At 41.1% G+C, this 23,811-nt stretch overlaps 1 protein-coding gene across 11 annotated transcripts in view; it reads left to right on the top strand.

Moving 5' to 3' along the window:
* The window catches only part of pard3aa (par-3 family cell polarity regulator alpha, a), a 655,359-nt gene that overhangs the window by 261,738 nt on the left and 369,810 nt on the right, over positions 1–23,811 (top strand). For all 11 annotated transcript variants that reach the window (XM_052015672.1, XM_052015675.1, XM_052015670.1 and 8 more), the window contains one exon: positions 5,321–5,501. In XM_052015672.1, the coding sequence (XP_051871632.1) occupies positions 5,321–5,501 (181 nt within the window). The remainder of the gene's footprint in view (positions 1–5,320; positions 5,502–23,811) is intronic.

Genomic DNA, 23,811 nt, shown 5'->3' on the forward strand with positions numbered 1-23,811 from the left:
TGTGTTGTGAAGCTGCTCAGTGGGGGTCAAGGAGATGATCTGGGAAAGGAGGGGGAAGTGGGTTGGTTGGCAAATGGATAGAAATGAGAGTCGCTGCAGTTAGGGGGATAACTAATGAGAGGCGGTTGATGCGAGACACAGTTGGGAGTGGGTTCCTGAAGACATGGTTCCCAAAATCCTTTGTTGCCAAACACCAACAATTTTTTAACCAAAGGTAGACTCCATAATATTTGCAGCTTATGGAACTCAATCTTGTGCTGAATATCTGACAAAAATTGCTGCACTTCTTTCCCCAACATATTCCAGAAGGAGATGGATGGCTGTCATGCCCATGCTCGACACCCTGAGAACAGCTGTGCATGAAGTATTTGACAAAGCAAACCCTTCTCATCATTAACCAAGTGAGGTTTTGGTGGTCACTTGAAATTCCTGGTGATGCGCATTCTCCGAATGAACTTTTGATGGTCTGCTCTTGGACCCATCTGACGGGATTTCCTTTCTCCTTTTCCTGAAGATCCTCTCAGACCACTGGTAGATTGATTGACTTGTGCACCAAGTTGGCAATCTGTACAAACTTTTCTGTGAGGTACAGCTATCACTGCCAAGCTGAAAGTAATGTTCTACAGCAGCATGGCTAGACCCATCCTTTGCAATACTGGGGACTGATGGAACCCTGGCATCTGGTGACACTTGACACTTTTGACATATAGAGTAGGCACAGTTTAATGCCTGGCCATGATGAGGGCACATTGGGTACAATTTTCTTCCCTTTCATTGGAATTGCTGATCACAGCTCCCGGACTGACCTGGGTTCAATTCTGACCTCTGGTACTGTGTCGAGTTAACATGTTCTCCCTGTGATTGTATGGGTTTCTTCTGGATACTCCAGTTTTCTCCAACATGTCATTGACATGTGGGTTAGTATGTTAATTGGCCACTGTAAAATGCCTTCAAACCTTCAGTGATTGGTAAAATCTGGGGGGAATTGATGGGGATGTGGGGTGATAAAATGGGGTTCATGAAGTATTTGTGCAAGTGGGTGTTTGATGGTCAGTGTAGACTCTGTGGGTGAAGGGTCTGTTTCCATGTTGGCTGATTCTGTGACCGCTCTGACAACCTTGACCTTAGTTGAAAGGCAGCAAAATAATTCATCTGGCGCTGCCATGGTCAAGTGAATTCATATGAGCGCTTTCATTTAATTTTTTTGGGAACTTGTGACTAATTGGAAAGTTCAGCACAGAGCTGTAGTCTGGAGCACTGACAGAATTGATGGTTCCAGTCACAGTGCCTGAGCAGTTGTTGTATTTTAGCCAGCCTTTGTATATTCTAAGTCACATATGGTTTCTCATCAAAGACGGTGCTTAAACATTAATGGGGAAATGCTAACACTGTTAAGCTATTGGCTGCTTGGCGACTTGTAGAAGATCAAAGAGGATGCATGAAAGGAGATGTTTGTATCAAAGGAGATGTTTACATTCAAGGACTGCAGAATCTCGTACAGCAGTAGTGTTTGGTGTAAGTAATGTGGAGAGGGAGCATATTTCAAAATTCAAGATAGTAGTGGTATTAAAGGCTTCTGGGATGTTCAGTGGAGCAGTACCCAGTAATTTAAGGGAATTAAGCATGAAATTCAAATCGCAAGGGAATTGTCGACTGTTTGTAGCGTCGTGTCCGACAGATTCAAAGTAGGCTATTTAGTCCCTCAAGCCTCTTTTACCACGAAATGAGATCAGGGCTGATCCCTGACTAATTCTTGTTTATTTGCCTTTTTCTCCATAATCCTTCAATATCTCTGATATTGAAAGTTTTATTTGTCTTTAAAAATAACAAATGACCTACCGTGAATTCCAATTTAAGGAAGTGAGTTCCTACCACGAGGCATTTGTTGGACTGACAAAGAGCATTGTCTGATCCATTGCATTAAATTAACCTCCAAGAACTATGGATCCAGTCTTGGAACTCCCGAGATTTGACCATCCAGAATGGCTTTCGTACTAATTTGCCCTGGGTTTAACCCTGCCATTTGCTCTCTGTGGACAGAGTTGTGGAGTCAGGCTCACAACTGTTTGCCAATTTACTGTCTCCCCTTGGCCAATTAATGTTAACTGCATAAATGCCAAGAATCAACTTCAGGGTCCTGGGTGATGGAATCACTGTTCAAAGAAGAGCAATTTCAAAAGCTTCAGTTGTACCCAAGTGTTTGGCAAACACTTAATTCTCTGCATGGAGAAACAAAAAGCATTGAAAAGCTTGGTTTTCTTATTTTGGTTGAATTTTTTTCTTTGATATAGAACATATAGAGCTATCAAATATTAATTTGAGTTCAGACACACAAAGCACTGGAGGAACTCAGCAGGACAGGTAGCATCTATGGAGGGAAATGGACAGTAAACATTTTGGGTCGAGACCCTTCAATGGGACTGAAAGACAGAGGGAAGAGGTGGAGCAAGAGCTGGCAGGTGATGGGTGTGTTCAGGTAAGAGGGGGTGGGTGATGGGCAGATAGGGGAGGGGAGAGTGGGAATGGCACCAGAAGCTGGGAAGTGAAAGGGAGAAGTGATAAAGGGCTGAAGATGATGGAATCTGATGGGAGAGGAAGATGGCGCATGAAATGAAGGGAGGGAGGTGGGGAGGGCAGATGGGAGTAGTGGGGGAGGGGAACCAATGGGAGGTGTGTGTGGGTGATGGGCAGATGGAGAGTGTGGAGGAAGTGAAAAAAGACATGGTGATGGGGGCCAGGTAGATCAAGAGGAGAGAGATGGAGGGGGAGCAGTCACTGGAAATTGGAGAATTCAATGTTTATGCCGCCGGGTTGTAGACTATGCAAGTGCTGTTCCTCTAGTTTGCGTTTAGCTTCATCTTGGCAGTAGAGAAGGCTGAAGACAGACATGTTGGTGTGGAAATGGGGAGGAGAATTGAAATGGCTGGCAACCAGGAGATCCAGACAGCCATGGCGAACGGAGCGTATGTGCTGGACGAAGCAGTCGTCCAGTCTGCGTCTGGTCTCTCCAATGTAGGAGGCCACATTGGGAGCACTGGATGCAATAAATGACAAGGAATTTGTTTGTGGAAGACTGCCTCACCTGGAAGGGCTGTTTAGGAACCTGGTTGGCAGTGAGGGGAGGAGGTGTAGAGACAGGTGTTACAGTAATGGGAGAATGCCTGGGGATTGAGGGGATGGGTGGGGAGGGTGGACCACAGAGTCACAGAGAGAGTTATCCTGTGGAGGGTGGGGAGGGGAAGATGCAGTTGGTGGGATCACGTTGTAGCTGGCAGAAGGTGTGAAGAATGCAATGCTGGATGCCTCAGCTGGTGGGGTGATGCGCAAGGATCAGGGGAACTCTATCCCCACTATCCCTGTTCTGCTTGGGGGGAGGGGTTGGGGTTTTGAGTAAGAGCAGACATGCGAGAAACAGAGGAAATGTGGGTGAGGGCTCCATCAATTGCAATGGGTTGAGGGGGAAACTGTTTTCTGAAAAAAGCACGTCTGGGCTAAATTTGAATTTAGCGGGTTTGCTGTTTTATTGTGAATTGGCAGCAAATGGCATATGTACTCTTCTGCATTTGAAGAATAGTCCTGTGCATTCCTTCTTGGAGCACATTGACATGAAGTTGAATGTTGCGTGAGATGCAAGAGGCAAGGTGGAAAGCTGAGGTTGGGGCTCAATTTTAACTCGTGAAACTAACTGAGTTTCTGAAGCTTGGTTTGGGTTGGCAGTGCGCAAAATATAAATGTAGTGTGGCTTCCGACCTGACCAGCAAAGTGCTTGGTGATCTTGCAAACACTTTTAGAACTCAACTTCATACTGCTCAGTTGTTCAGAGAGCAGAAATATTCCTTTTCCCATTTTTATAGCATTTAATTCCTAACTGCTTGGTGAGAGGCTTTGCACAGATGTGTATGTAGGCACATGCAGGCAGGGTTGTAAGAGTTCTAGGCAATGTTAACATTATTTTGCCTGACTGGAACACAAACTGCAGCTGCCAGTCTCCAAGTAGCAGGCTTAAGCTGTAGTGTAAATGCACCCTTAAACACAGGTGCAATGATCAGTGAAATATTCGTAAGAGACTTACTGTGATGTTGGCACACAATCAACGTTTCACTGGTGGTCCAGTGCACTTGTATGGATATTCTTTTAACTGCAGACATGGTGGCTGATTATCTATTAGTCAAGTGTGTGACTACATCTTGAGCCGCTTCATGCTCTTGCCCACGACCAGACTGATGTCTGTTTGGCTTAATTTATACCACACATATTTATGCATTGTTGATCAACATAAAATGTTCAGGGCAACTTCCCTTTTAGTAGAAAGCACTGCTGGTACTTCCAAGAAAATGTTAGAAGTTCTGCAGCAATTATGTCAGTAACTGATCCAATTTAAAAGATGAATTCAAATTGGAAAAATTAATTTTCAGTCTGATGTTATTTGTTCATTCAGTGATAAATCCCGGTGTGCTAAATAATGTTGAAATTATAGTTTTGGTGAACTGCAGGAAGTTCTTGAAACATGTTACAGGGGTTATGCTGCAGTTTTTTGTTTGCAAAGCAAAGGCTGGAATGTGACAACTGAGATATTCGGTTGAATTATTTTTATATTAGTTGTGCTCCTTCGCTACTTTAAACAGAGTCCCACTTTTCAACCTTCCTTCACCACTGCTGATTGACAGATAGCCAAGCTAAAGGGGACACTTCTTGACAGATAGCCAAGCTAAAGGGGACACTTAACAACTCCTGAAAATGAAATCTCTAGGTCTAGCTAGAATATAGGTAAGAATACAAATTGCTGGAAATAGTCAACAGGTCAGGCACCATCTGTGGAAAGCAAAACAGAGTTAGTCTATCAGGTTGAAGATTTTCCAATTCTAATGAAGGATCTTCAAGCTGAAATATTAACCCTTTTCTCTTTCGAAAGATGCTGCCTAACCTGCTGAGTGTTTCCAGCTTTTTACTTAAGGTTTCCAGCAATATGTTGATTCATTGAGCACATGATAGAGATTCTTGACAGTTATTTGATAGTGGTTCATTCCAATAATAGAAAAGTTGTAACACAAATGATCCACAATGGTGAATTAATTTGATATGCATTCAACATTTTTAATGTACTGTAATTATGATATTAATTATGCAGCATTTGTGCTATAATTGTTACTTTATACAATGAAGCATTTTACCCAAAATACTCTGGTTTTGACAACCTTTTGGGGGAGGGTGGGGGAAATCAGAGGATGGATTTATGCTGGTGACACGGTCAAATGCTTCAAAATACATCCAAAGTTAAACTAATATTCTGAATTTGAACTGTTGTTCTTCTTCCCGACAGCTTGTTGCCATCTTTGAAGAGCAAGACCCCCACCATGCTGGCGATGGTACCAGTGCTAGTTCAACTGGCACTCAAAGCCCTGACATGTTCAGCAGTGAATCTGCACCCAACTCCTTATCTGCATTTCAACCCTATCAAGTATCAAGTGAGATTGAGGTCACACCTTCTGTCCTTAGAGCAAGTAAGTTTTTTTGTATGCACTGGTAAAAGGATGTTTTGCATTATTTTTTAGGCACTTATTTGGCAACATTGTTATCCTGTAAATGTTTTTGTTTGATATGCCTTTAAAATTTTGCTGTTTTGTTTCACATATTTTCATTTTCTTCCTTGTTGTATGGCACTCACTTACTGTTAGGCACGTCTTTAATGTTTGCAACCAGGGATAATATTGGAGTGAGTCATAGAGTCAGAGTTGTACAGCATAGAAATGGGCTCTTTGGCCCACAACGTCCATGCCAATCATTGGACTTATCTACACTAATCCCAATTGTCTGCATTTATTTCATGTCCCTCAATGCCATGCTCATTCAAGTACCAGTCCAGGTGCCTCTTAAATGTTGTTACTGTTCTTGTCACTTTCCAGTGAATGTTGCTACTGTTCTACCACCACTTCTGGCAGCTCATTCCAGACACGAACCATTATTTGAGTGAACTATTCACCCATCAGATTCCCTTTTAACACCCTCTCTCTCGCTTTAAAACTGTGCCCTCTAGTTTAAGGTGCACCTTCCATGGGAAGTGGAAAATGACCATCAACCCTCATTTTGGATACCTCCATCAGTAACCTTTCAGTCTCCTTCATTCTAAGGAAAACAGAACTAGCCTATCCAGTCTCTCTTGATAACTAAGCCTTCCAATCCAGGCAACATCCCTGTGAATCCTTTCTGCACTATCTCTATCTTTATCACATCCTTCCTCTGGTATAGTGACCAGAACTGCACACAATATTCCAGGTTTGGTCTCAGCAACATTTTGTACAGCTGTAACATGAGGTTGCAATTCTTGTACTCCGTGCCCCGACCCATGAAGGCAAGTGTGCCATATGCCTTTTTTACCACTCTGTCTCCCCATGTTGCTGCTTTCAGGGAACTATGTACTTGCACCCCTATCCCTCTCTGTTCTACGGCATTCCCCAGGGCTCTGCCACTCACTGTGTTTGTCCTATCCCGGTTTAACTTTCCAAAATGCATCACTTTGCATTTGTCTGAGTTAAAATTCATCTGCCATTCCCTTGTCCACTTTCCCAGTTGATCTATGTCCTGTTCTAACCTGAGACAACCTTCTTCACTACCCACTACACTAATTTCGGGATCTTTTGCAATCGTGTATTCTCATCTAAATCATTAATATATATGATAAACAACAGAGGACCCAGCACTGATCCCTGCAGCACACCACTGGTCACAGGCCTCCAATGGGAAAACAACCCTTTGCTTCCTTCATTGAAGCAAATTTTGTACCCAATTTGCTAACTCACCTTGGATCCCACGTGTTCTAACCTTCTAGACCAGCCTACCATTTGGGACCTTGTCAAAGGCCTTGCTAAAGGCTGTGTAGGCAATGACTGATGCCCTGCCCTCATTGATTACCTCTTCAAAAGAAAACTCAGTCAAATTCATGAGACATGATTTCCCATGCACGATGCCATGCTGACTATCCCTAATCAAACCTTGCCTTTGAAGATGCAAGTAAATCCTGTACCTCGGAATCCCTTCCAATAACTTTCCCACCACTGATGTATGACTCACTGGCCTGTGGTTCCTTGGCTTATGCCTGCTGCAACTCTTAAATAAAGCCACAACGTTGGCTATTCTCCTGGCTTCCAGTACCTTACCTGTGGCTACAAAAATTTAAACCAAGGCCTCAGCAATTTCCCCTCTTGTTTCCCATAACATCTTACCTCACTTTGGAAAGCCCTCTTTGAGCCCAGTGTCCCTTTATTTGGAAACAGCCTCTCCGAATCAACATTCATCCAGACCGTCTGCCATCCAAATTGACTGTGCATAATCTGTGTTAGGCCCATGTCTCTGCTGCTAAATTCTGTCTAATAATTTTTGGTGGGGCACATTATAAAGCAATCACTTGACCAGAACCTGTGGAGGTTCTTAACCTAAGACATGGTTGCATAGAGAGACCAGTTAGCAAGGAGGAGTAAAGCATTAAATATTTACAAATATGAAACTGAATGATGTTTTATGATTAAACTCTGATCATGTTTTTATATTATGGTGTCCTTCTCTGATTCAGCTCAAGCACTCGGAGAAGTTCAGGTATTTAAATTCTAAGATAGCCTGTTTAAAGTTTTAACCTTTCTATCTGCAACCACAAGGGCTGTAGATTCCCTCACAGTATAATAGGAGTAACACCAACTATAACAAATGCTGCAGGAGGTATAAAAGACATTGCCGTAAACATGCAACATGTCTTGGCATTTCCTCTCTTCCCTCAACTGCCCTGCTGTCAAACATATCTTACCACATGATGGTCAAATTAAGAAAATATATATGTGGTCAATACTTTATGCCAAATTTGAGTTGCAGTGATTTCCTGAAACCATCAAGAATCCTTTACCTTGATGGTTCCAGAAATTCAATGCAGGTATCCAAATGGAACCCTGATATTTAACTTTTTTTTACAAAAGAGAATTCACAAACAAAAAAAGGAACTTCCTGATAAAGAACTATTTTCTGATTTCAAGTTATGTTTTTAACTTCTCTATGAGCTGATTTGTCTAAAAGACCTTATATTCCTGATTTTTTTTTGCCACAGGTGAATTTGCTACAATGAGCCAGACTGGGCTGCTCTTTATAATGATAGGAATGTGTTTTACAATGCCCAAAGTACCTGTTTTTACACCATTCAACTGGAACTAAATCATTTTAGTAAGGGTGTTTATAGATTCCTTGATACTTTTTTTCCAGGACACTTTTTTATCGACAAAAATAAACCAATAGTTGACTACAGATGGCTTCATTTGACATTGAGTAGTTTTGCTTGCGAGAAGCGAGATGGATGCTCTTAAAAGCTTTTGATGCTTTTGTATTTGTGGATGTTTCAGCTTGCGGGGAGGTCAGGACTGAATGCCATCGGGATAAAATGATGGTAAATCTTATTTGGGATTCAAGATAAACTTTATCTAAATTGTTTGAATGTGGAATGATACCACTTGGAGTAATTGAGACTTTTAGCATTGATATAATTAATGGAAAGCTCGGTGTTGATCTGGAAAATGGAATAAAATGATATGCTAACAATTGGTTAAAGTGGAATGAGTTTTGTGTGGAACATGATCAGTAACACAAACTGTTAAATTGAATGTTTGTAATCTTGTACAAATTGTATTCTTGAAATAGTTACTTTGACTCGATCATTTATTTTTGCAGAGTTTCATTTCAGCCTACTGCTTGGGTATATGTGCTTTGTAGCATGATATTTTTGTTTAAAACCTCCATGTGATGCAAATAATGTTTTAATATTAAATTGACACCCTTCTGGTGGATGACTTGTACTTCAGTAATGATGACTCAAAAACATGTGCCTGAACAAATGCATTTCAGTTATATAAAGACATGCAAAATAGCTATAAATCATGTATTTTTTTTTTTGCTAATTGCAGTGGTACCAGTGTACCTATTAAGAACAGTGCATTGTGCTTGTAGAAAGTTAAAATCCACTGCTGATTGATTCTTCCCCAGATAGTTGTAAATAGTGCCTTGAAGCTGAATTAATTTGTTCAGGTGCTTTCATTGCATATTCCATTAAGTGATTCACAATATCATTGCTGTTCCTGGTAGTTACTAACATTTCATGAAAATTTCAAATATGTAAGGGCTAAAGGTCTTTCAAGTTTAAGAATCATAAACAGTGGCTCTCCTTTTTTAATTTTTGTAAAGACTATGAAAAGTTTTGTTTGCAAGATAGATTCACTGATTGGAAGAGAGAATATTTTTTGATTGTGTGGTACATGACTGATTCGATCATGTGATGTGATAGTTTGGTGGTTGGCATTGTACCATTGCATCAAACTGTTCAGAAGTCATGTTTGGTAAGCAAGGTGCAGTAAAACTACAATTACCCACTATCTCACTGTTCAGGCATCCTGCTCACCTGGCACCGTTTGTATTCGCTTTAAACTCGGCACCATTCCCCATGTGGCTTTAAAGTTCACCAGGCCTATTTCATGTGATCCCTTTAAAGTATTCATGCTCTGCTTCCCACATTCCGTTTTAAATTTGCATTGTTCACTAGAAGATTTGTTGCATGACTGTGTAACATCTTCCTAAAAAAAAGTGATTTGAAACTATTTCACTATTAAGTGGGATCACGTGATAGTCTGTAAAATCTGCCAGCCTGGCATAACCAAAATCCCAAGGTTACTAGATTATCTGAGTTTAAATGCAATTTTCATTGCCTAGTGTTTGAAGACATATACTCAATTTCTTGTTTGGTGAAGTTGTATACATGTATAACCTCACCTTTTACATTTTTTTTAATGTGGTAATGGGGAGGGGCATATGCCCTTGCTTTACCCTCTCTTCCCCCATGCCCACCCCCTTTGCACATGTTTGTGAGTCATTGGGAACAGATTAATAACATGAGAAATAGAAGCTGAAGCGAACCGTTTGTTCCCTCAATGCCCATCATCAAATGAGGTTCAGAATAAGCAATGTTCAAGGCCTGAAACTTAAAGCAGTCAAACTCGACCTGCATTGATGGAGCAAACATCAAGTAATCAGCTTGATCCTGCTGTGCCATTTGGAAAGGTTGTTGCTGATCATTTATCTCAGTGCCATGTTCTTCCACAGATTTGTGATCCCTTAATTCTCTGAATATCCGAAGTTCTATCCATCTGCCTCCCCAGTCTTCCATAGCTGAGTCTCCACTTGTGTGGAGACGCAAGAGACTGCTGATGCCAGAAGTGTGAATCATTTCAGAACTCCTTTCTTTAACTTCATGTCTAATATATGATCCAGCCTTTTAACTCTCCTATTTGCTTTGCCTATTGTATTGGAGGAAGTTAACAGAAGTAACACCATTTTCTGCTGGTTCCTGCTTGGGTTTGGTTTCAGAGCACTTCCATTCTGTGCTTTTTCTCACCTGCATTTCCTCCTCCATGTTCTGTCTTGGTCTTTATTTAGTGAGACAGTAACTCTATAGTTCGAAAGAATGCAGGTGTTATATTGCAGTATAATACAAGAACAATAAATGACTTGTCTGTTATAAGTAGTTAAAGGTTGATGCATGAATCATGCTCATCTTCAGATGTTTCTTCCATAACATTTTATAAATTTACACCTTTAGTTTAACAAGTGGTTGCTGTAATTATTATGTTTGTGTTTATTATTTTTTAATTTGAAAAGTAGATTGCCAGCTCATAATCAGTTATTATGAAGTACTTTTGTGTCACTTTTAAACATAATTCTTCTAGATTGATTCACTTTGTGCAAAGGCAACATCAGTTTCTTTCCCGAGACTGTACATTATTATTCTCCAATTTGCAAGGCAGAATAAATTGTATTTTATATATATATATAAAGTAGGTTGCTACTTGGTCATACAGACTATAAATATTTCAGGTTTGGCCCTGATTTTTACAGAATTATTAACTCTGGAGTGATAATATGATCTATGGTTACCCTTAGCTTTTTCTCATCATGAGGGCAAAAAAAAAACAGCTTAAATGATGCTTCTCACTGATGGTTTATCAGCTGCAAGCACTTGCTGCCCAAGTACTTTGAAAAAGTGTGAGAAAGTTGCTGCATATTGAATTTTACTTCATCATTTCCTTAAAAAGAACCAAGTTCAGGAAGAACCTGAGTGCAGAAATCAGATGGAATATTATAGAACAATTCCCAATTTAAACAAAATTGTTCCCTAATTAGAGCAGGAGTGTTATGATTTTCAGTGCATTGCTTAAATTTGCTAAGGTACATTACTGTACATGGAAACCTCATCATATTCATTGCCTATTATAATGTGACACTGTTGCATTAGAAATTCATTCACCACAATGGACATCTCAAGTGCTGAAGGAATTCTATTTGCCTTTATTCTGAAAAGCTCAAATTGCTAACATGGTGAAATAATGATGGCAAGCAGTTCCTTTCCCATTCTGCAGCAATATACCTCCCACCTCTCATTATACTGAGATTAACAAATATCACTTTGACTGATTTTCTAACCACATCAGCACAATGTCTTAAAATCGTGTAACATGGTCCAATATTCCAAAGTGTTGCGTGGGTAGGGTCAATCAAAGTTTGAGATCAAGCTTCAAAAAAAATGATGCTGGGGCACATGACCCTCACCATGAACACTGACCTGAAGGTGAGGTTCAGAGAAGCGATTCCAAAGCTTGGAGCCGAAGAAGAGGGATTGAATTGGTGGCAAAGGAACAGACATTGTGGTGTGTGACTGGCTTCTGTTTTCCCAACATGTAATTTAAAGTTTCTTTTCATCCATTAATGGAGGTCAGCTATACAGTGTGATATGTTCAGAAAATGAGTTGGATCCAACATAACATAAAATACAGAACAGTACAGCACAGGAAAAGGCCCTTCGGCCCAGGATAACTGTGCTGAACATGATGCCAAATTAAACTAAATCTCTTCTGCCTACACATGATCCATATCCCTTCATTCCCTGCATATTCATGTGTCTATCTAGAAGCCTCTTGAATGCCGCTCTTGTATCTGCTTCCACTGCTCCCCCCAGCAGCCTGTTCCAGGCACCTACCACTCTCTATGAGGGGGAGAAAACTTGGCCCGCACATCTCCTTTGAACTTTCCTCCTCTCACCTTAAATGCAATGCCTCGAATATTTGACATTTCTACCCTGGGGAAAAGAGTCTGACTGCCTACCCAACCTATGCCTCTCATAATTTTATAAACTTCTATCAGGTCTTCCCTCAGCCTCTGTTCCAGAGAAAACAACCCAAGTTTGTTCAACCTCTCCTTAAAGCTCTTACCCTCTGATCCAGGCAGAATCCTGGTAAATCGCCTCTGTACCCTTTCCAAAGCCTCCACATCTTTCTTGCAATGGAGCGACCAGAATTGTACACAGTATTCCAAGTGTGGCCTGACCAAAATTTTATTTAACTGCAGCATGACTTCCTGACTCTTATACTCAATGCCCTGACCAATGAATATGCCTTCTTTATCACCCTATTTACATGTGTGGCCCCAAGATGTCTCTGTACATCAATGCTGTTAAGGATCCTGCCAATAACTGTATACTTATCCCCTTACATTTGACCTCCAAAAAACGCAATACTTCTCAATTGCCTGGATTAGACTCCATCTGCCATTTCTCTGCCCATATCTGTAACTGATCTGTATCCTGTTGTATCCTTTTACAACCTTCTTCACTATCCAAACTACACCAATCTTTGTGTCACCTGCAAACTGACACACCCACCCATCTACATTTTCATCTAAGTCATTTATGTTTCTCACAAATAACACTGACCACAGCACTTATCCCTGCAGAGCACCACTAGCCATGAACCTCCAGCCGCAATATTCACCATCCTACAACTGCTGTCTGTCATGTTTGGGCAAGCCATTTCTGAATCCCAACTGCCAGGTCACCATGGATCCCATGCATTTTAATCTTCTGGATGAGGGACCTTGTCAAATGCCTTACTAAAGTCTATGGAGACAACATCCACTGCCTAACCCTCATCAGTCACCTTCGTCACTTCAAAAAGAACTCAATCAAGTTCGTAGGATGTGACCTATACCACACAAAACCATGTTGACTGTCCCTAATTAGACCATGCTTTCTGAATTTTTGTAAATCCTATCCCAAAGAATGCTCTCAAATAGCTTTCTCCCCCTGATGTGAGACTCACTGGCCTATAATTTCCTGGATTATCCCTATTTCCCTTCTTGAACAAAGATAGAGAGATGGATAGAGAGTAGTTGTGCTCAAGTAGAACTGGATGTCGGTGTCATTGTGGAACCTGATGTGATTTCAAATGAATTGCTGAGGATAGATCCACGGGAGCCTTCAGAAGTTAGGATGCAGAAATGTTTGTTCCTTGGCCATGACTCCATAGAATATAATTAAACTGGGCAAGGGTCCTCCAATTTGAGGAGAGCTCTTGGAGGAGAATGGTGTGTTCAGCTGCATGATAGGTTGCAGATATATCAGTAAGGATTGGATAGCATTATTTACCACAGTTTCAAGCTATAATTTGTCATATGTGATGGAGTAACATCCTAAATGAAGGAAGTAATGCATGGCATTGTTAGTCTTGAGAGGTAAGGAAGTTTGTAGATGGGATGCCAATTAATGAGGGTCACGATTAGGAATGAGGTCAAGAGTGATTTTATTTGAGGAGAAGGATAATGTTGGCAAATTTGACAGAACAGTGGGGGATGGTACATGAGAAACAGTATTCAGTAATTTTTCTAAGTCTGTACCCAACTCTTGTCTGTGTTCCAATCCTATCAAGTATCAAGTGAGACTGAGGTCACACACCCTCTGTTCTCTGAACAAAAATTTGCATTGCTGGCCTGGAATATGCACAGTTCATGCATGCAAGAGAAATGACAGCCAGTTAATTAGCACTGCCATACCACTTTGTTTGTCGGCATTGGCCTTGTGCCCCTTGTAGAAGAAGAAAAATTATCTTTTGAGATGTTATTTCACATTGTGTTTAATTAGTGGACCACTGTAATTAAAATCTGATGTTAGTTACAATGTCTAGATGAAGTTTCAGGGGCTGTGTATTGTTATCATCCTCAAGATCATCATCTTGTATCTAAATATCTCCAGAAGATCATGCAAGGCTTTGAAGAGAATTTCAAGAGAGATGCGTCAATCAAGTTTTTGGTTTTCAGATACTTTTATGCAATTAACACATTTGATTGCATCAGTCTGTGTTGTAAAACTGTATTCTGTAGATGCTGAACAAGAACTTGAATTGGAATAAAGTCCATTTGATTCTTTTGTGGACTAGTGCAGATCTTGACCTCATTTTTAAATGATCCAGTTAATATAAAGGAAATGAAAGTTTTATGACTTCTGGGGGAGGGGCAGGGTGTGCAGCCATCAGAGTGATAAAAGTTAAACACAAGCTTAGAACTACGAAATATGAGACATGCAATTTTTTAAAAAGAGTAAAGTTAATGCTATCAGGGAACTTGTAAAATCAAGTAGTTTGGCAAAGTTTGTTCAGTAATATAATTTTGAACTAATAGTTAGATTTAAAAGTATAGAACTGAAACAACTGGATTTCGGGAGTTCCTGAAATACATAAGTGTTAGAAAAAGACATTGGCTCAACAAATATTGCAGAGAGAAATAAGAAAGAAAGAGTTCACGGAAGTGTGAATGTGAGGAGAGCCAAAGAAAAGGGGTTAATGTAGGATTAGCGTAATGGATGGTTGGACCGTGAGCATGGACCTGGTGTGCCAAAGGACCTTTTCACTGGCATAACAGAGTTTACATATCCTTTTGTGAATTTATACATTTTTCTATTTTTATTTAACTTGCCATATCCTTCATTGGCAACATCCTGGCAAAGGGGATTTCAGACCAACAAACACTGATGTTAAAGCGTGAGCCACGCACCATTTGATATTGCTGCATGTGATTGATGGTCAGCATGGAGTCGATGGGCTGAAGGGCCGGTTTCTGTCCTGTTTTACTCTCTCTGATTCGATATCTAGCCGTTTCAATGGATCAGTTGGTGAACTCCATGATATGATGTCAAAATAATCTTTTTAAAAAAAAGGATTTTAGATCTATATGGTGGTCAATCCATAGTCAAGCATTGTGTCCAGTTGTGGTTGCTGAGACAAAAGAGAGGGATTTTAAGACTGTTGATTGAACAGAGAAGAGCCTCAAGTCTAGTGCCTTATATTAGAGCAGAGTTAGAAACAATGACAGAGAATCCGGGCTTCACTGCTTGTGAAGGTGATATTTGAAACAAAATGTGGGTTGAATCTGGTGCTTTTGAACTTTATTTTATTAAGCTCATACGTGAGGTTCCTTTCAATTGAAAAAATCAGCAAGATTTGGGAAGACATGTCCTTAAAGCATTGAATAATTTGAACATTGTATCCCAAGCACTTACCATAAGTGCCTTTAAATTACTTTTTTCAATTATGTATTGGAAGTTAAACTGTTCATTGATGTTGATAGTTTTATCTGACTTCAGTCAAAGATGTCCTGTTCTTAAACTTGGCACAAACAAGATCAGTTTTTTTTACAAATTCTTACATGCATTGATAAGCTCACAAGTGTTGATAAATCCTAAAAACCTCCACAAAAATAGTACATTCAACTTTGCATATGCAAGACATGAGGGATGCTGACCCACCAGTTATCTTGCCAGCTATGAAGCTGTGACTATCAACAGATATGATGTGATGTTGTGTTAGATGCAACTTTGACAGTGCCACCACCTCTGAATAGTTAATATCAGCGCTCAAGACAGCCAAGAATTTGGGCTTATGGAAGTTGAGGAGCAATAGTTCAAGAGTGGGGTTTTACTTCATTGACGTATGAAATTCTTTCTGAAATCACTGGGCAAGGCTGGTTTCTCTTGACTGTGTGAGTTGTCTGATGTGAATTCGTCAATGCAGAAATTTGTGCTCTGGAGTATAGTCTGGGCAGTTTCACAAACGTTTCATTGACATTAAGAACCGGCATTTATCAGTGATGTGTGTACATTTTCACAAAGACCATCATATCAGGCATGCTATTGTTGAATGTCTTGCTATTTTTGTGTTATCATGGTAAAAAAAATCTTCTCGACCAGCACCCCTCTAGGTCCTGTCCTGATCCTTGCAATGTGCCATTGTTTTGAAAATGCTCTTGGAAGTTTGTTTCAATGAAGTCAGTGACAAACACTAAATTTTGTTGACAAAATTTATTGACTTGACTTCAGAATATCCCAAAGCACAAATAAAGTCACTGTTGTAAATATGGGTAAACACAGCAGCCAATTTGCACACAGCATGACCTCACAAACAGAAATTAAATTAGTTGGCAGTTAAAATGGTTTTGGTTCTGTTGGCAGAAGGACGGAAGACTCTGGCCAAGAGAGAAGAAAGGCTCCATTGATAGTGGACTGTACATGATATTAATTTGCTCTCCCTTAATGGTTGCAAAAGGCATTCAAAATATGGATGCAGATTACCCTAATTTATTAGCGATGGGGCAGGGGCAAGGAAAGGGAATTGTATTGATAAGTGAGGATATGGAATTTATGGCAGGGGCCAGAATATCGAATTTGGTCTTCCTAATGTTTAGGTGGGGAAGTTGTGTTTCATTAAATCTGGCAAGCAAGGGAGTCTGGATGAGTTCTGTCAGATGGAGACTTGCATACAGGGTATATATGGAATGTGAAACTGAGTTCTCAGATAACTTTCACAAAGAGGTAGAAAGTAATTGTGGTGAAGGAGGAGACAGTAAATGTAAGGTCTTTGGGGAATGGAGATGGAAAATGCACTATTGAAAAGCTCTGGCTACGATTAGACTGATCAAAATGAGAGGGCCCTCTTTGTGCTAAACATTTGAGGAAAGGCTTTGAAATGGGTGATGTCAAAGAGTGCAGAGAAGCTGAGAAGATTGATGGTGGATACAGTACCAAGGTCACAGTCATGGTGAACGTCCTGACATTGTTAAAAGCAGTTTCTAATAGGCATAAATCAAATTGTTGTGAGAAAAATTGATTGGATTTGATTTATAAAAGAAAGGGCTTGCGTTTATAAAATGCATTTAATGACTTCACAAAGTCTGAAAGTGCTTTATGACCAAAGAAGTACTTAGAGAAGTCATGCTGTAGTGTACAAAGTGGAATACAGGAGCTTTAAGTAAGACAGCAGTTTTGCTCAAAGCAAGGTCCAAAAATAGTAATGTGATTATGACTTGATAATATTTTTTCTTGATGTCAACCATGACAGATTTCGCTCTCTAACAAACAATGGTATTGGACCTTGACCAAGTGCCTGAGAGAACAGAGGGTCTAACTTTAATTCGATTGAGAAAGATTAAAGGATGTCACTTAAACATTTAGGAATCATGGAAAGAATGGTTGAAGTGGAACATCAGTTTTGGGATTGAGAGGTTGTGGGTAGGTATTTCCATGGTAGGGGATCGTTAGTTTTGTACAAAAGAGACATGGTATCAGAGGTGAAGGAATCAGGAGCCAAAAGGACATATCATGGGAATACAGTGGACAGAGTAAGAGAAGTGAGCCCCTTGAATAGGATGTATGTAGTTGGGACTTAAGGAGAAAAGTGAGAGAAGGACATGGATTCTAGTGCTGGCATGTGGGGAGGAAAATTGAGGGAAGTTCTGCAAGGTAGGTAAAAGGATGAATTTGGGGAAAGAGATGGGATAGATGTCTCTTAATGGTTGAATCTCAATCCAAGTGGTAACAAATTCCATTCAACTACTTACACTAATTCAATGGCACAGAACAAGAAAATTTGCAGTGAACACAAGCTTATTGTTGCATTCCTTGCTGATCCTGGAGTAAGATAAGGGATTGATATCAAGTGAAAAACAAACTGCTGGAGGAACTAAACGGGTTGAACAGCATCTGTGGGAGGGAAAGGAATTGTCGATGTTTCTGGTTGAGACCCTGCATTCGGGCCAGTGTCATCCTGATGAGCTTAACCATTGGTGCATCAGATATGCTCAAGTCTGTACCCCTTAGGTGGGAGAAAGTTGGGTCCATATGTGAAGGGTGATAATCATTGGGGATGAAACTGTGCGTTACAGGGGATGTCAGCAGCAAAGGCTAAGGTCAGTGACTAATTTTGAAGATTGGTGGCAGAAATATTGTGGTAAAGGCCAGCAATAAGGTAGATAGTTGGGAACTTTAAAAATGTTGCTTTATGTTATGTGAGAGAGAGTTATTTTGCTTGTGGTTGAGGAATTGTGGAAGGGTTATAGAGATAAGAATGATGAGCAATAGAAAAGATGTGATCAGAGAACGGGCTCATCTGCAGTTGAGCTCTGTTTATAGACCTGTTGCTTAGAATGGAAGATTGAGAGTGGCCATGAATTATACTGGCAAATTGGTGACATTGGGTCAGGGAAGGTATGCCCTCATTGTTTACACAGGGGAAGCAGTAAATGATGTTGAACAACTGAAATTTGAAGTCAGCACTTTTGAGGTAGAGGTGAACTGTAGACAGCATAGAATCAACTTTGAAAGTAGACAAACTGTCCAGACTTCAAATACTACTCTGGAAGTCGTGAGCTGCTTGAAGTACAGAGTGTCAGTGGGCAACTGATGGAGAGTTTGCAGAACAGAGAGGAGGTGTACAGAATTGACCAGAAACTACCATTGGTTGAATCAGAGGTCCATCAGAAGAAACTACTTTGTCGCCTATGTAAGTGGAAATCAGTGCCAAGGTCTGGTGGAAGGTTAGCCCATGGCAACTGTGCAGGTGAAGGAACCGGTCATTGAAACAGAGGTGTAGTGTGTGAGAACAACACAGATCATGAGCAGCATTGTGTCTTTAAGAATTGTTTCAGACCCATCCATCCAAGGGTGATGAAGGAATTCTGAGCTATGAATGTAGTCAGCGGCCACAGGAAACAAGTGGAAAGCAAAAGAACTGCCAGACAGAGGAGACAACTGAGCAGAATGAGAACCAGCAGGAACAGATCAATGCCAGCTCCCTGTTGAGTTAAAATTCCCTGGCATAAGAGCAGAAAACTGACAACATTGGAGTGCACCAATTACTAGAATAGAGGCAGTCCAGCAGAGAATATCGTCACTGTGGTAATCTTGGTAGTTCAAAAACATCACAAGATCGCAAGACAAGGGAGCAGAAGTAGGCCATTTGGCCCATCAAGTCTGCTCCAAAGAAAAGGGGAAAAAGAAAAAAGAAATGAGAAATGGGGGGGGGGGGGGGTGGGAGAGGAGTCTGTTCCATGAGCAAAAAAAAACTATTCTAACCCCCAATTTCCAGCCTCATCCCCATATCCCTTGATACCTTGACTAATTAGATATCTACCTATCTCCTCCTTAACGCCTCCAATGATCTGGCCTCCACTGCTGTATGTGGCAAGGAATTCCATAAATTCACTACCCTCTGGTGAAAGAAATTTCTCCTCATCTCTGTTTTAAACCTGTACCCCCTAATTCTAAGATTGTGCTCTCTGATCCTGGACTCACCCACCAAGGGAAACAGCTTGACCACATCTACTCTGTCCAGTTCTTTCAACATTTTAAATGTTTCTATGAGGTCCCCTCTCATTCTTCTGTACTCCAAGAGCAGACAAACGCTCATCTTATGTAAGCCCTTTCATTCTGGGAATCATCCTCGTAAATCTCCTCTGAACCCTCTCCAACATCAGCACATCCTTCCTAAGATATGGGGCCCAAAACTGTAAACAGTATTTCAAATGAGGCCTCACTAGTGCCCCGTAGAGCCTCATCAACACTTCCTTACTTTTATACACTATACCTCTCGAAATGAATGCCAACATAGCATTTGCTTTCCCTACCACTGATCTGACCTGGTGGTTAACCTTTAAGGTATCCTGCACAAGTACCCCCAAGTCCCTTTGTACTTCTGTACTTTGAATTTTCTCCCCTTCTAGATAATAATCTGCCCGTTTATTTCTGTTTCCAAAGTGTACAACTGCACATTTCTCAACATTGAATCTCATCTGCCATTTCCTTGCCCATTCTCCTAAACTATCTAGATCTCTCTGCAACCTTCCTGTCTCCTCAATACTCTCTACTCCTCCACCTATCTTGGTGTCATCTGCAAACTTAGCCACAAAACCATTTATTCCATCATCCAAATCGTTAATATACAGGGTAAAAAGAAGCGACCCCAACACCGACCCCTGTGGAACACCACTAGTAACCGGTAGCCAACCAGAACAGGATCCTTTTATTCCCACCCCTTGTTTTCTGCCAACCAGCCAATGCTCCACCCATTCTACTATCCTACCTGTAATTCCATGACCTCTCATCTTATTAATCAGCCTCTTGTGCGGCACCTTGTCGAAGGCCTTTTGAAAGTCTAAATACACAACATCTACCGCCTCTCCCTTATCCACCCTACCTGAGATTTCTTCAAAAAACTCCAATAGGTTGGTCAGGCAGGATCTTCCCTTCACGAAATCATGTTGGCTTGGACCTATCTTACCTTGCACCTCTAAGGATTCCATAACCTCATCATTGAGGATCGATTCTAATAATCTTCCCACCACTGATGTCAGACTAATAGGTCTGTAATTTCCTTTATGCTGCCTCCCACCTTTCTTATACAGCGGAACTACATTTGCGACCCTCCAGTCCTCCGTAACCATGCCGGAGTCTATCGATTCCTGGAAAATTATCACCAATGCCTCTGCTGTTTCTAAAGCCACCTCCTTCAGAACCCGGGGATGCACCTCATCCGGTCTGGGAGACTTATCAGTCTTTAGTCCATTTAGCTTTCCTAGCAGCTTCTCTATAGTAATCTTAACTGAACTCAGTTCCATTCTGTGAGACCCCTGACTATCCAGTATATTGCTGATGTCCTCCACAGTGAAGACTGATGCAAAATACTCATTTAGTTCCTCTGCCATCTCTTTGTCATCTATTATAATCTCTCCTGCACCATTATCGATTGGTCCTATATCAACCCGTGTCTCTCTTTTACTCCTTATATACTTAAAAAAAACTCTTGGTATCCTTTTGAATGTTATCTGCCAACTTCCTTTCATAATTCATCTTTTCTTTCCTAATGACCTTCTTAGTTTCTTTCTGCAGGTTTTTAAAAGTTTCCCAGTCTTCTGTCTTCCCACTAATTTTTGCTTCCTTGTATGCCCTCCCTTTTGCTTTTATTTTTTATATATTTTATTTACAGCGTGGTAACAGGCCCTTCCAGCCCAATGAGTCCGCGCCGCCCATTTTAAACCCCCAAATTAACCTACCTGTACATCTTTTAGAATGTGGGAGGAAACCGGAGCACCCGGAGGAAACCCACGCAGACACGGGAGAACGTACAAACTCCTTACAGACAGCGACAGGAATCGAACCCCGATCGCTGGCGCTGTAATAGCGTTGCGCTAACCGCTACGCTACCATGCCGCCCTCCTCTCTCGTTATCCACATTTGTGCCTTTTTTGCATTCAAAACCTTTTTTCTTGGAATATATCTATCCTGCATTTTCCTTATTTCTTGTAGAAGTTCCATCCAGTTTCCGTCCCTCCAGCTAGCTTACACTTCCAATCAATATGGGCCAGCTCCTCTCTCATGCCACTGTAATTTCCTTTGTTTCACTGAAATATCCATACACCAGTTACCAGCTTCTCCTTCTCAAATTTGAAACTGAACTCAATCATATTGTGATCACTAGTTCCTAATACAGCACCCAATCCAAAAAGCCATCCCGTAGACATTCCACAAACTCACTCTCCTGAGACCTACTGCCTTGCTGGATTTCCCAGTCCACCTTCATGTTAAAATCCCCCATAATTATCTTAGCGTTGTCACTCTGACATGCTTTTTCTATTTCTAACTGCAACTTATAGTCCACTTCCTGACTGCTATTAGGGGGCCTATATATAATTGCTACTATTGTCCTTTTACCCTTGCTATTTCTTAGCTCCACCCATAAGGATTCCACCTCTTCTGACCCAATGTCCTTCCTTTCTGTTGATTTTATATCATTACCAACCATCAGGGCCACACCACCCCCTCTGCCTACCCGCCTATCCTTACTATACACTGTGTACCCCTGGACATTTAGTTCCCAATCACATCTGTCACAAAGCCATGACTCGGTGATTGTCACAATATCGTATTTATTAATCTGTAGTTGTGCCACTAGGTCATCTACTTTATTCCGAATGCTACATGCATTTAAATATAGTACATTTAGTCCAGTATCTGCTATTGATTTTGGTGTACTTCTACTGTTCAGCAAATTATCCTGACTTTTCACCTGCCTGTCCTTCTTGCCATCCTCACTGCACACTGTCTTGGACTTGTTTCTGTATACCTCCTCCCTCACCCTAACATCTTGTATCCTAACATCCTGGTTTCCATCCCCCTGCCAGATTAGTTTAAACCCTCCCCAACAGCTAAATTAAACATTCCTGCCAGGATATTGGACCCTTTGGAGTTTAGGTGTAACCCATCCTTAGCGAATAGGTCATGCCTCCCCCAAAAAAGGTCCCAATGATCCAGAAATCTGAAGCCCTGCCACCTGCACCAGTCACTCAGCCACGCATTCATCTGCCAGAGCTTTCTATTCTTACTACCGTTAGCACGTGGCACAGGTAGTAATCCTGAAATTACCACCTTAGAGGCCCTACTTCTCAACTTTCTTCCTAACTCCTTGTATTCCTCCTTCAGGACCTCTTCTCTTTTTCTACCTATGTCATTGGTACCTACATGTACCAAGACTTCTGGCTGATCACCCTCTCCCCTCAGAATATTCTGGACCCGATCTGTGACATCCCGTAACCTGGCACCAGGGAGGCAACACACCATCCGGGATTCATTGTCGGTTTCGCAGAATCTGTTATCCGTTCCCCTCACTATAGAACCCCCAATAACCACTGCATTACTCTTTCCCCGCTGGACCACAGTACCAGGCATGGTGCCAAAGTCCTGGTTGTCGTGGTCTTCCTTTGTCGGGTCATCCTCTCCAACAGAATCTAAAATGAGATACCAATTTTCGAGGGGGACTGCCACAGAGGTACTCTCTACAAACTCTATAACTCCCGTCTATTTCCTACTCGCTCTCCCTTTGTAGCTGAAGGTCATCGAGCAGCTGCTCCAGACTCTCAACACGTTCCTTGAGGAGCCGCATCTCGGTGCACTTGGTGCAGATGTAGTTATCAGGGAGTCTGGTAGTCTCCCAGGGTCCCCACATCTGGCACTCCAAACATAAGACCAACCCCAGATGCATACTGAAGCCATACTGAACATTGAAGCCTTCGGGATTTCCTTTTTGTGAAAAACCTTGCATGTGCATTACAGCAAATTTGCTGAAATGTTAAACCTTGGTCAAAATATTTTGGAAATGAATCAGAGCAAAATTTGATCTTTTTGAATGTTTGCCTTTCAAAAAAATTGATATTTTTCTGGTATTTTATATCAGGAAATAAATAAATATTACTTCAGAACAATAATTGGCACTCCATGCATCATGGGGGGGGTCTGTTATCTCCAAACAGTCCGTAGAGCTGAGCAGTTCCCAGCAGCATCACAACACAAATGGTGTTAATGTGGCATTGGGATGGTCAGCCCGACAAGGCTTCAGTTCTGCTCTGTTCTTCCCTTGGGTACCTGTGCTCTTTCTGTTTAAAAAAAAAATTCTCTGATCACTGGAGAGAAAGATGAGTCAAACAATTTGGTTAATTTTCAGAAGGATGCCAATGTCAAATACATTACCTCATACCCTGCTTTTAATTCTCCATCAGCATGTGTTGGAGTATACTTGTCAGCAAAGCTTCAGGAGACATGAGTTGAAGTAATTCCTGTGTTGTGGTCTATCTTTTAAAATTGGC

The sequence above is a fragment of the Pristis pectinata genome, chromosome 5 (genome assembly GCF_009764475.1).
Source record: "Pristis pectinata isolate sPriPec2 chromosome 5, sPriPec2.1.pri, whole genome shotgun sequence".
Classification (NCBI taxonomy): domain Eukaryota; kingdom Metazoa; phylum Chordata; class Chondrichthyes; order Rhinopristiformes; family Pristidae; genus Pristis; species Pristis pectinata.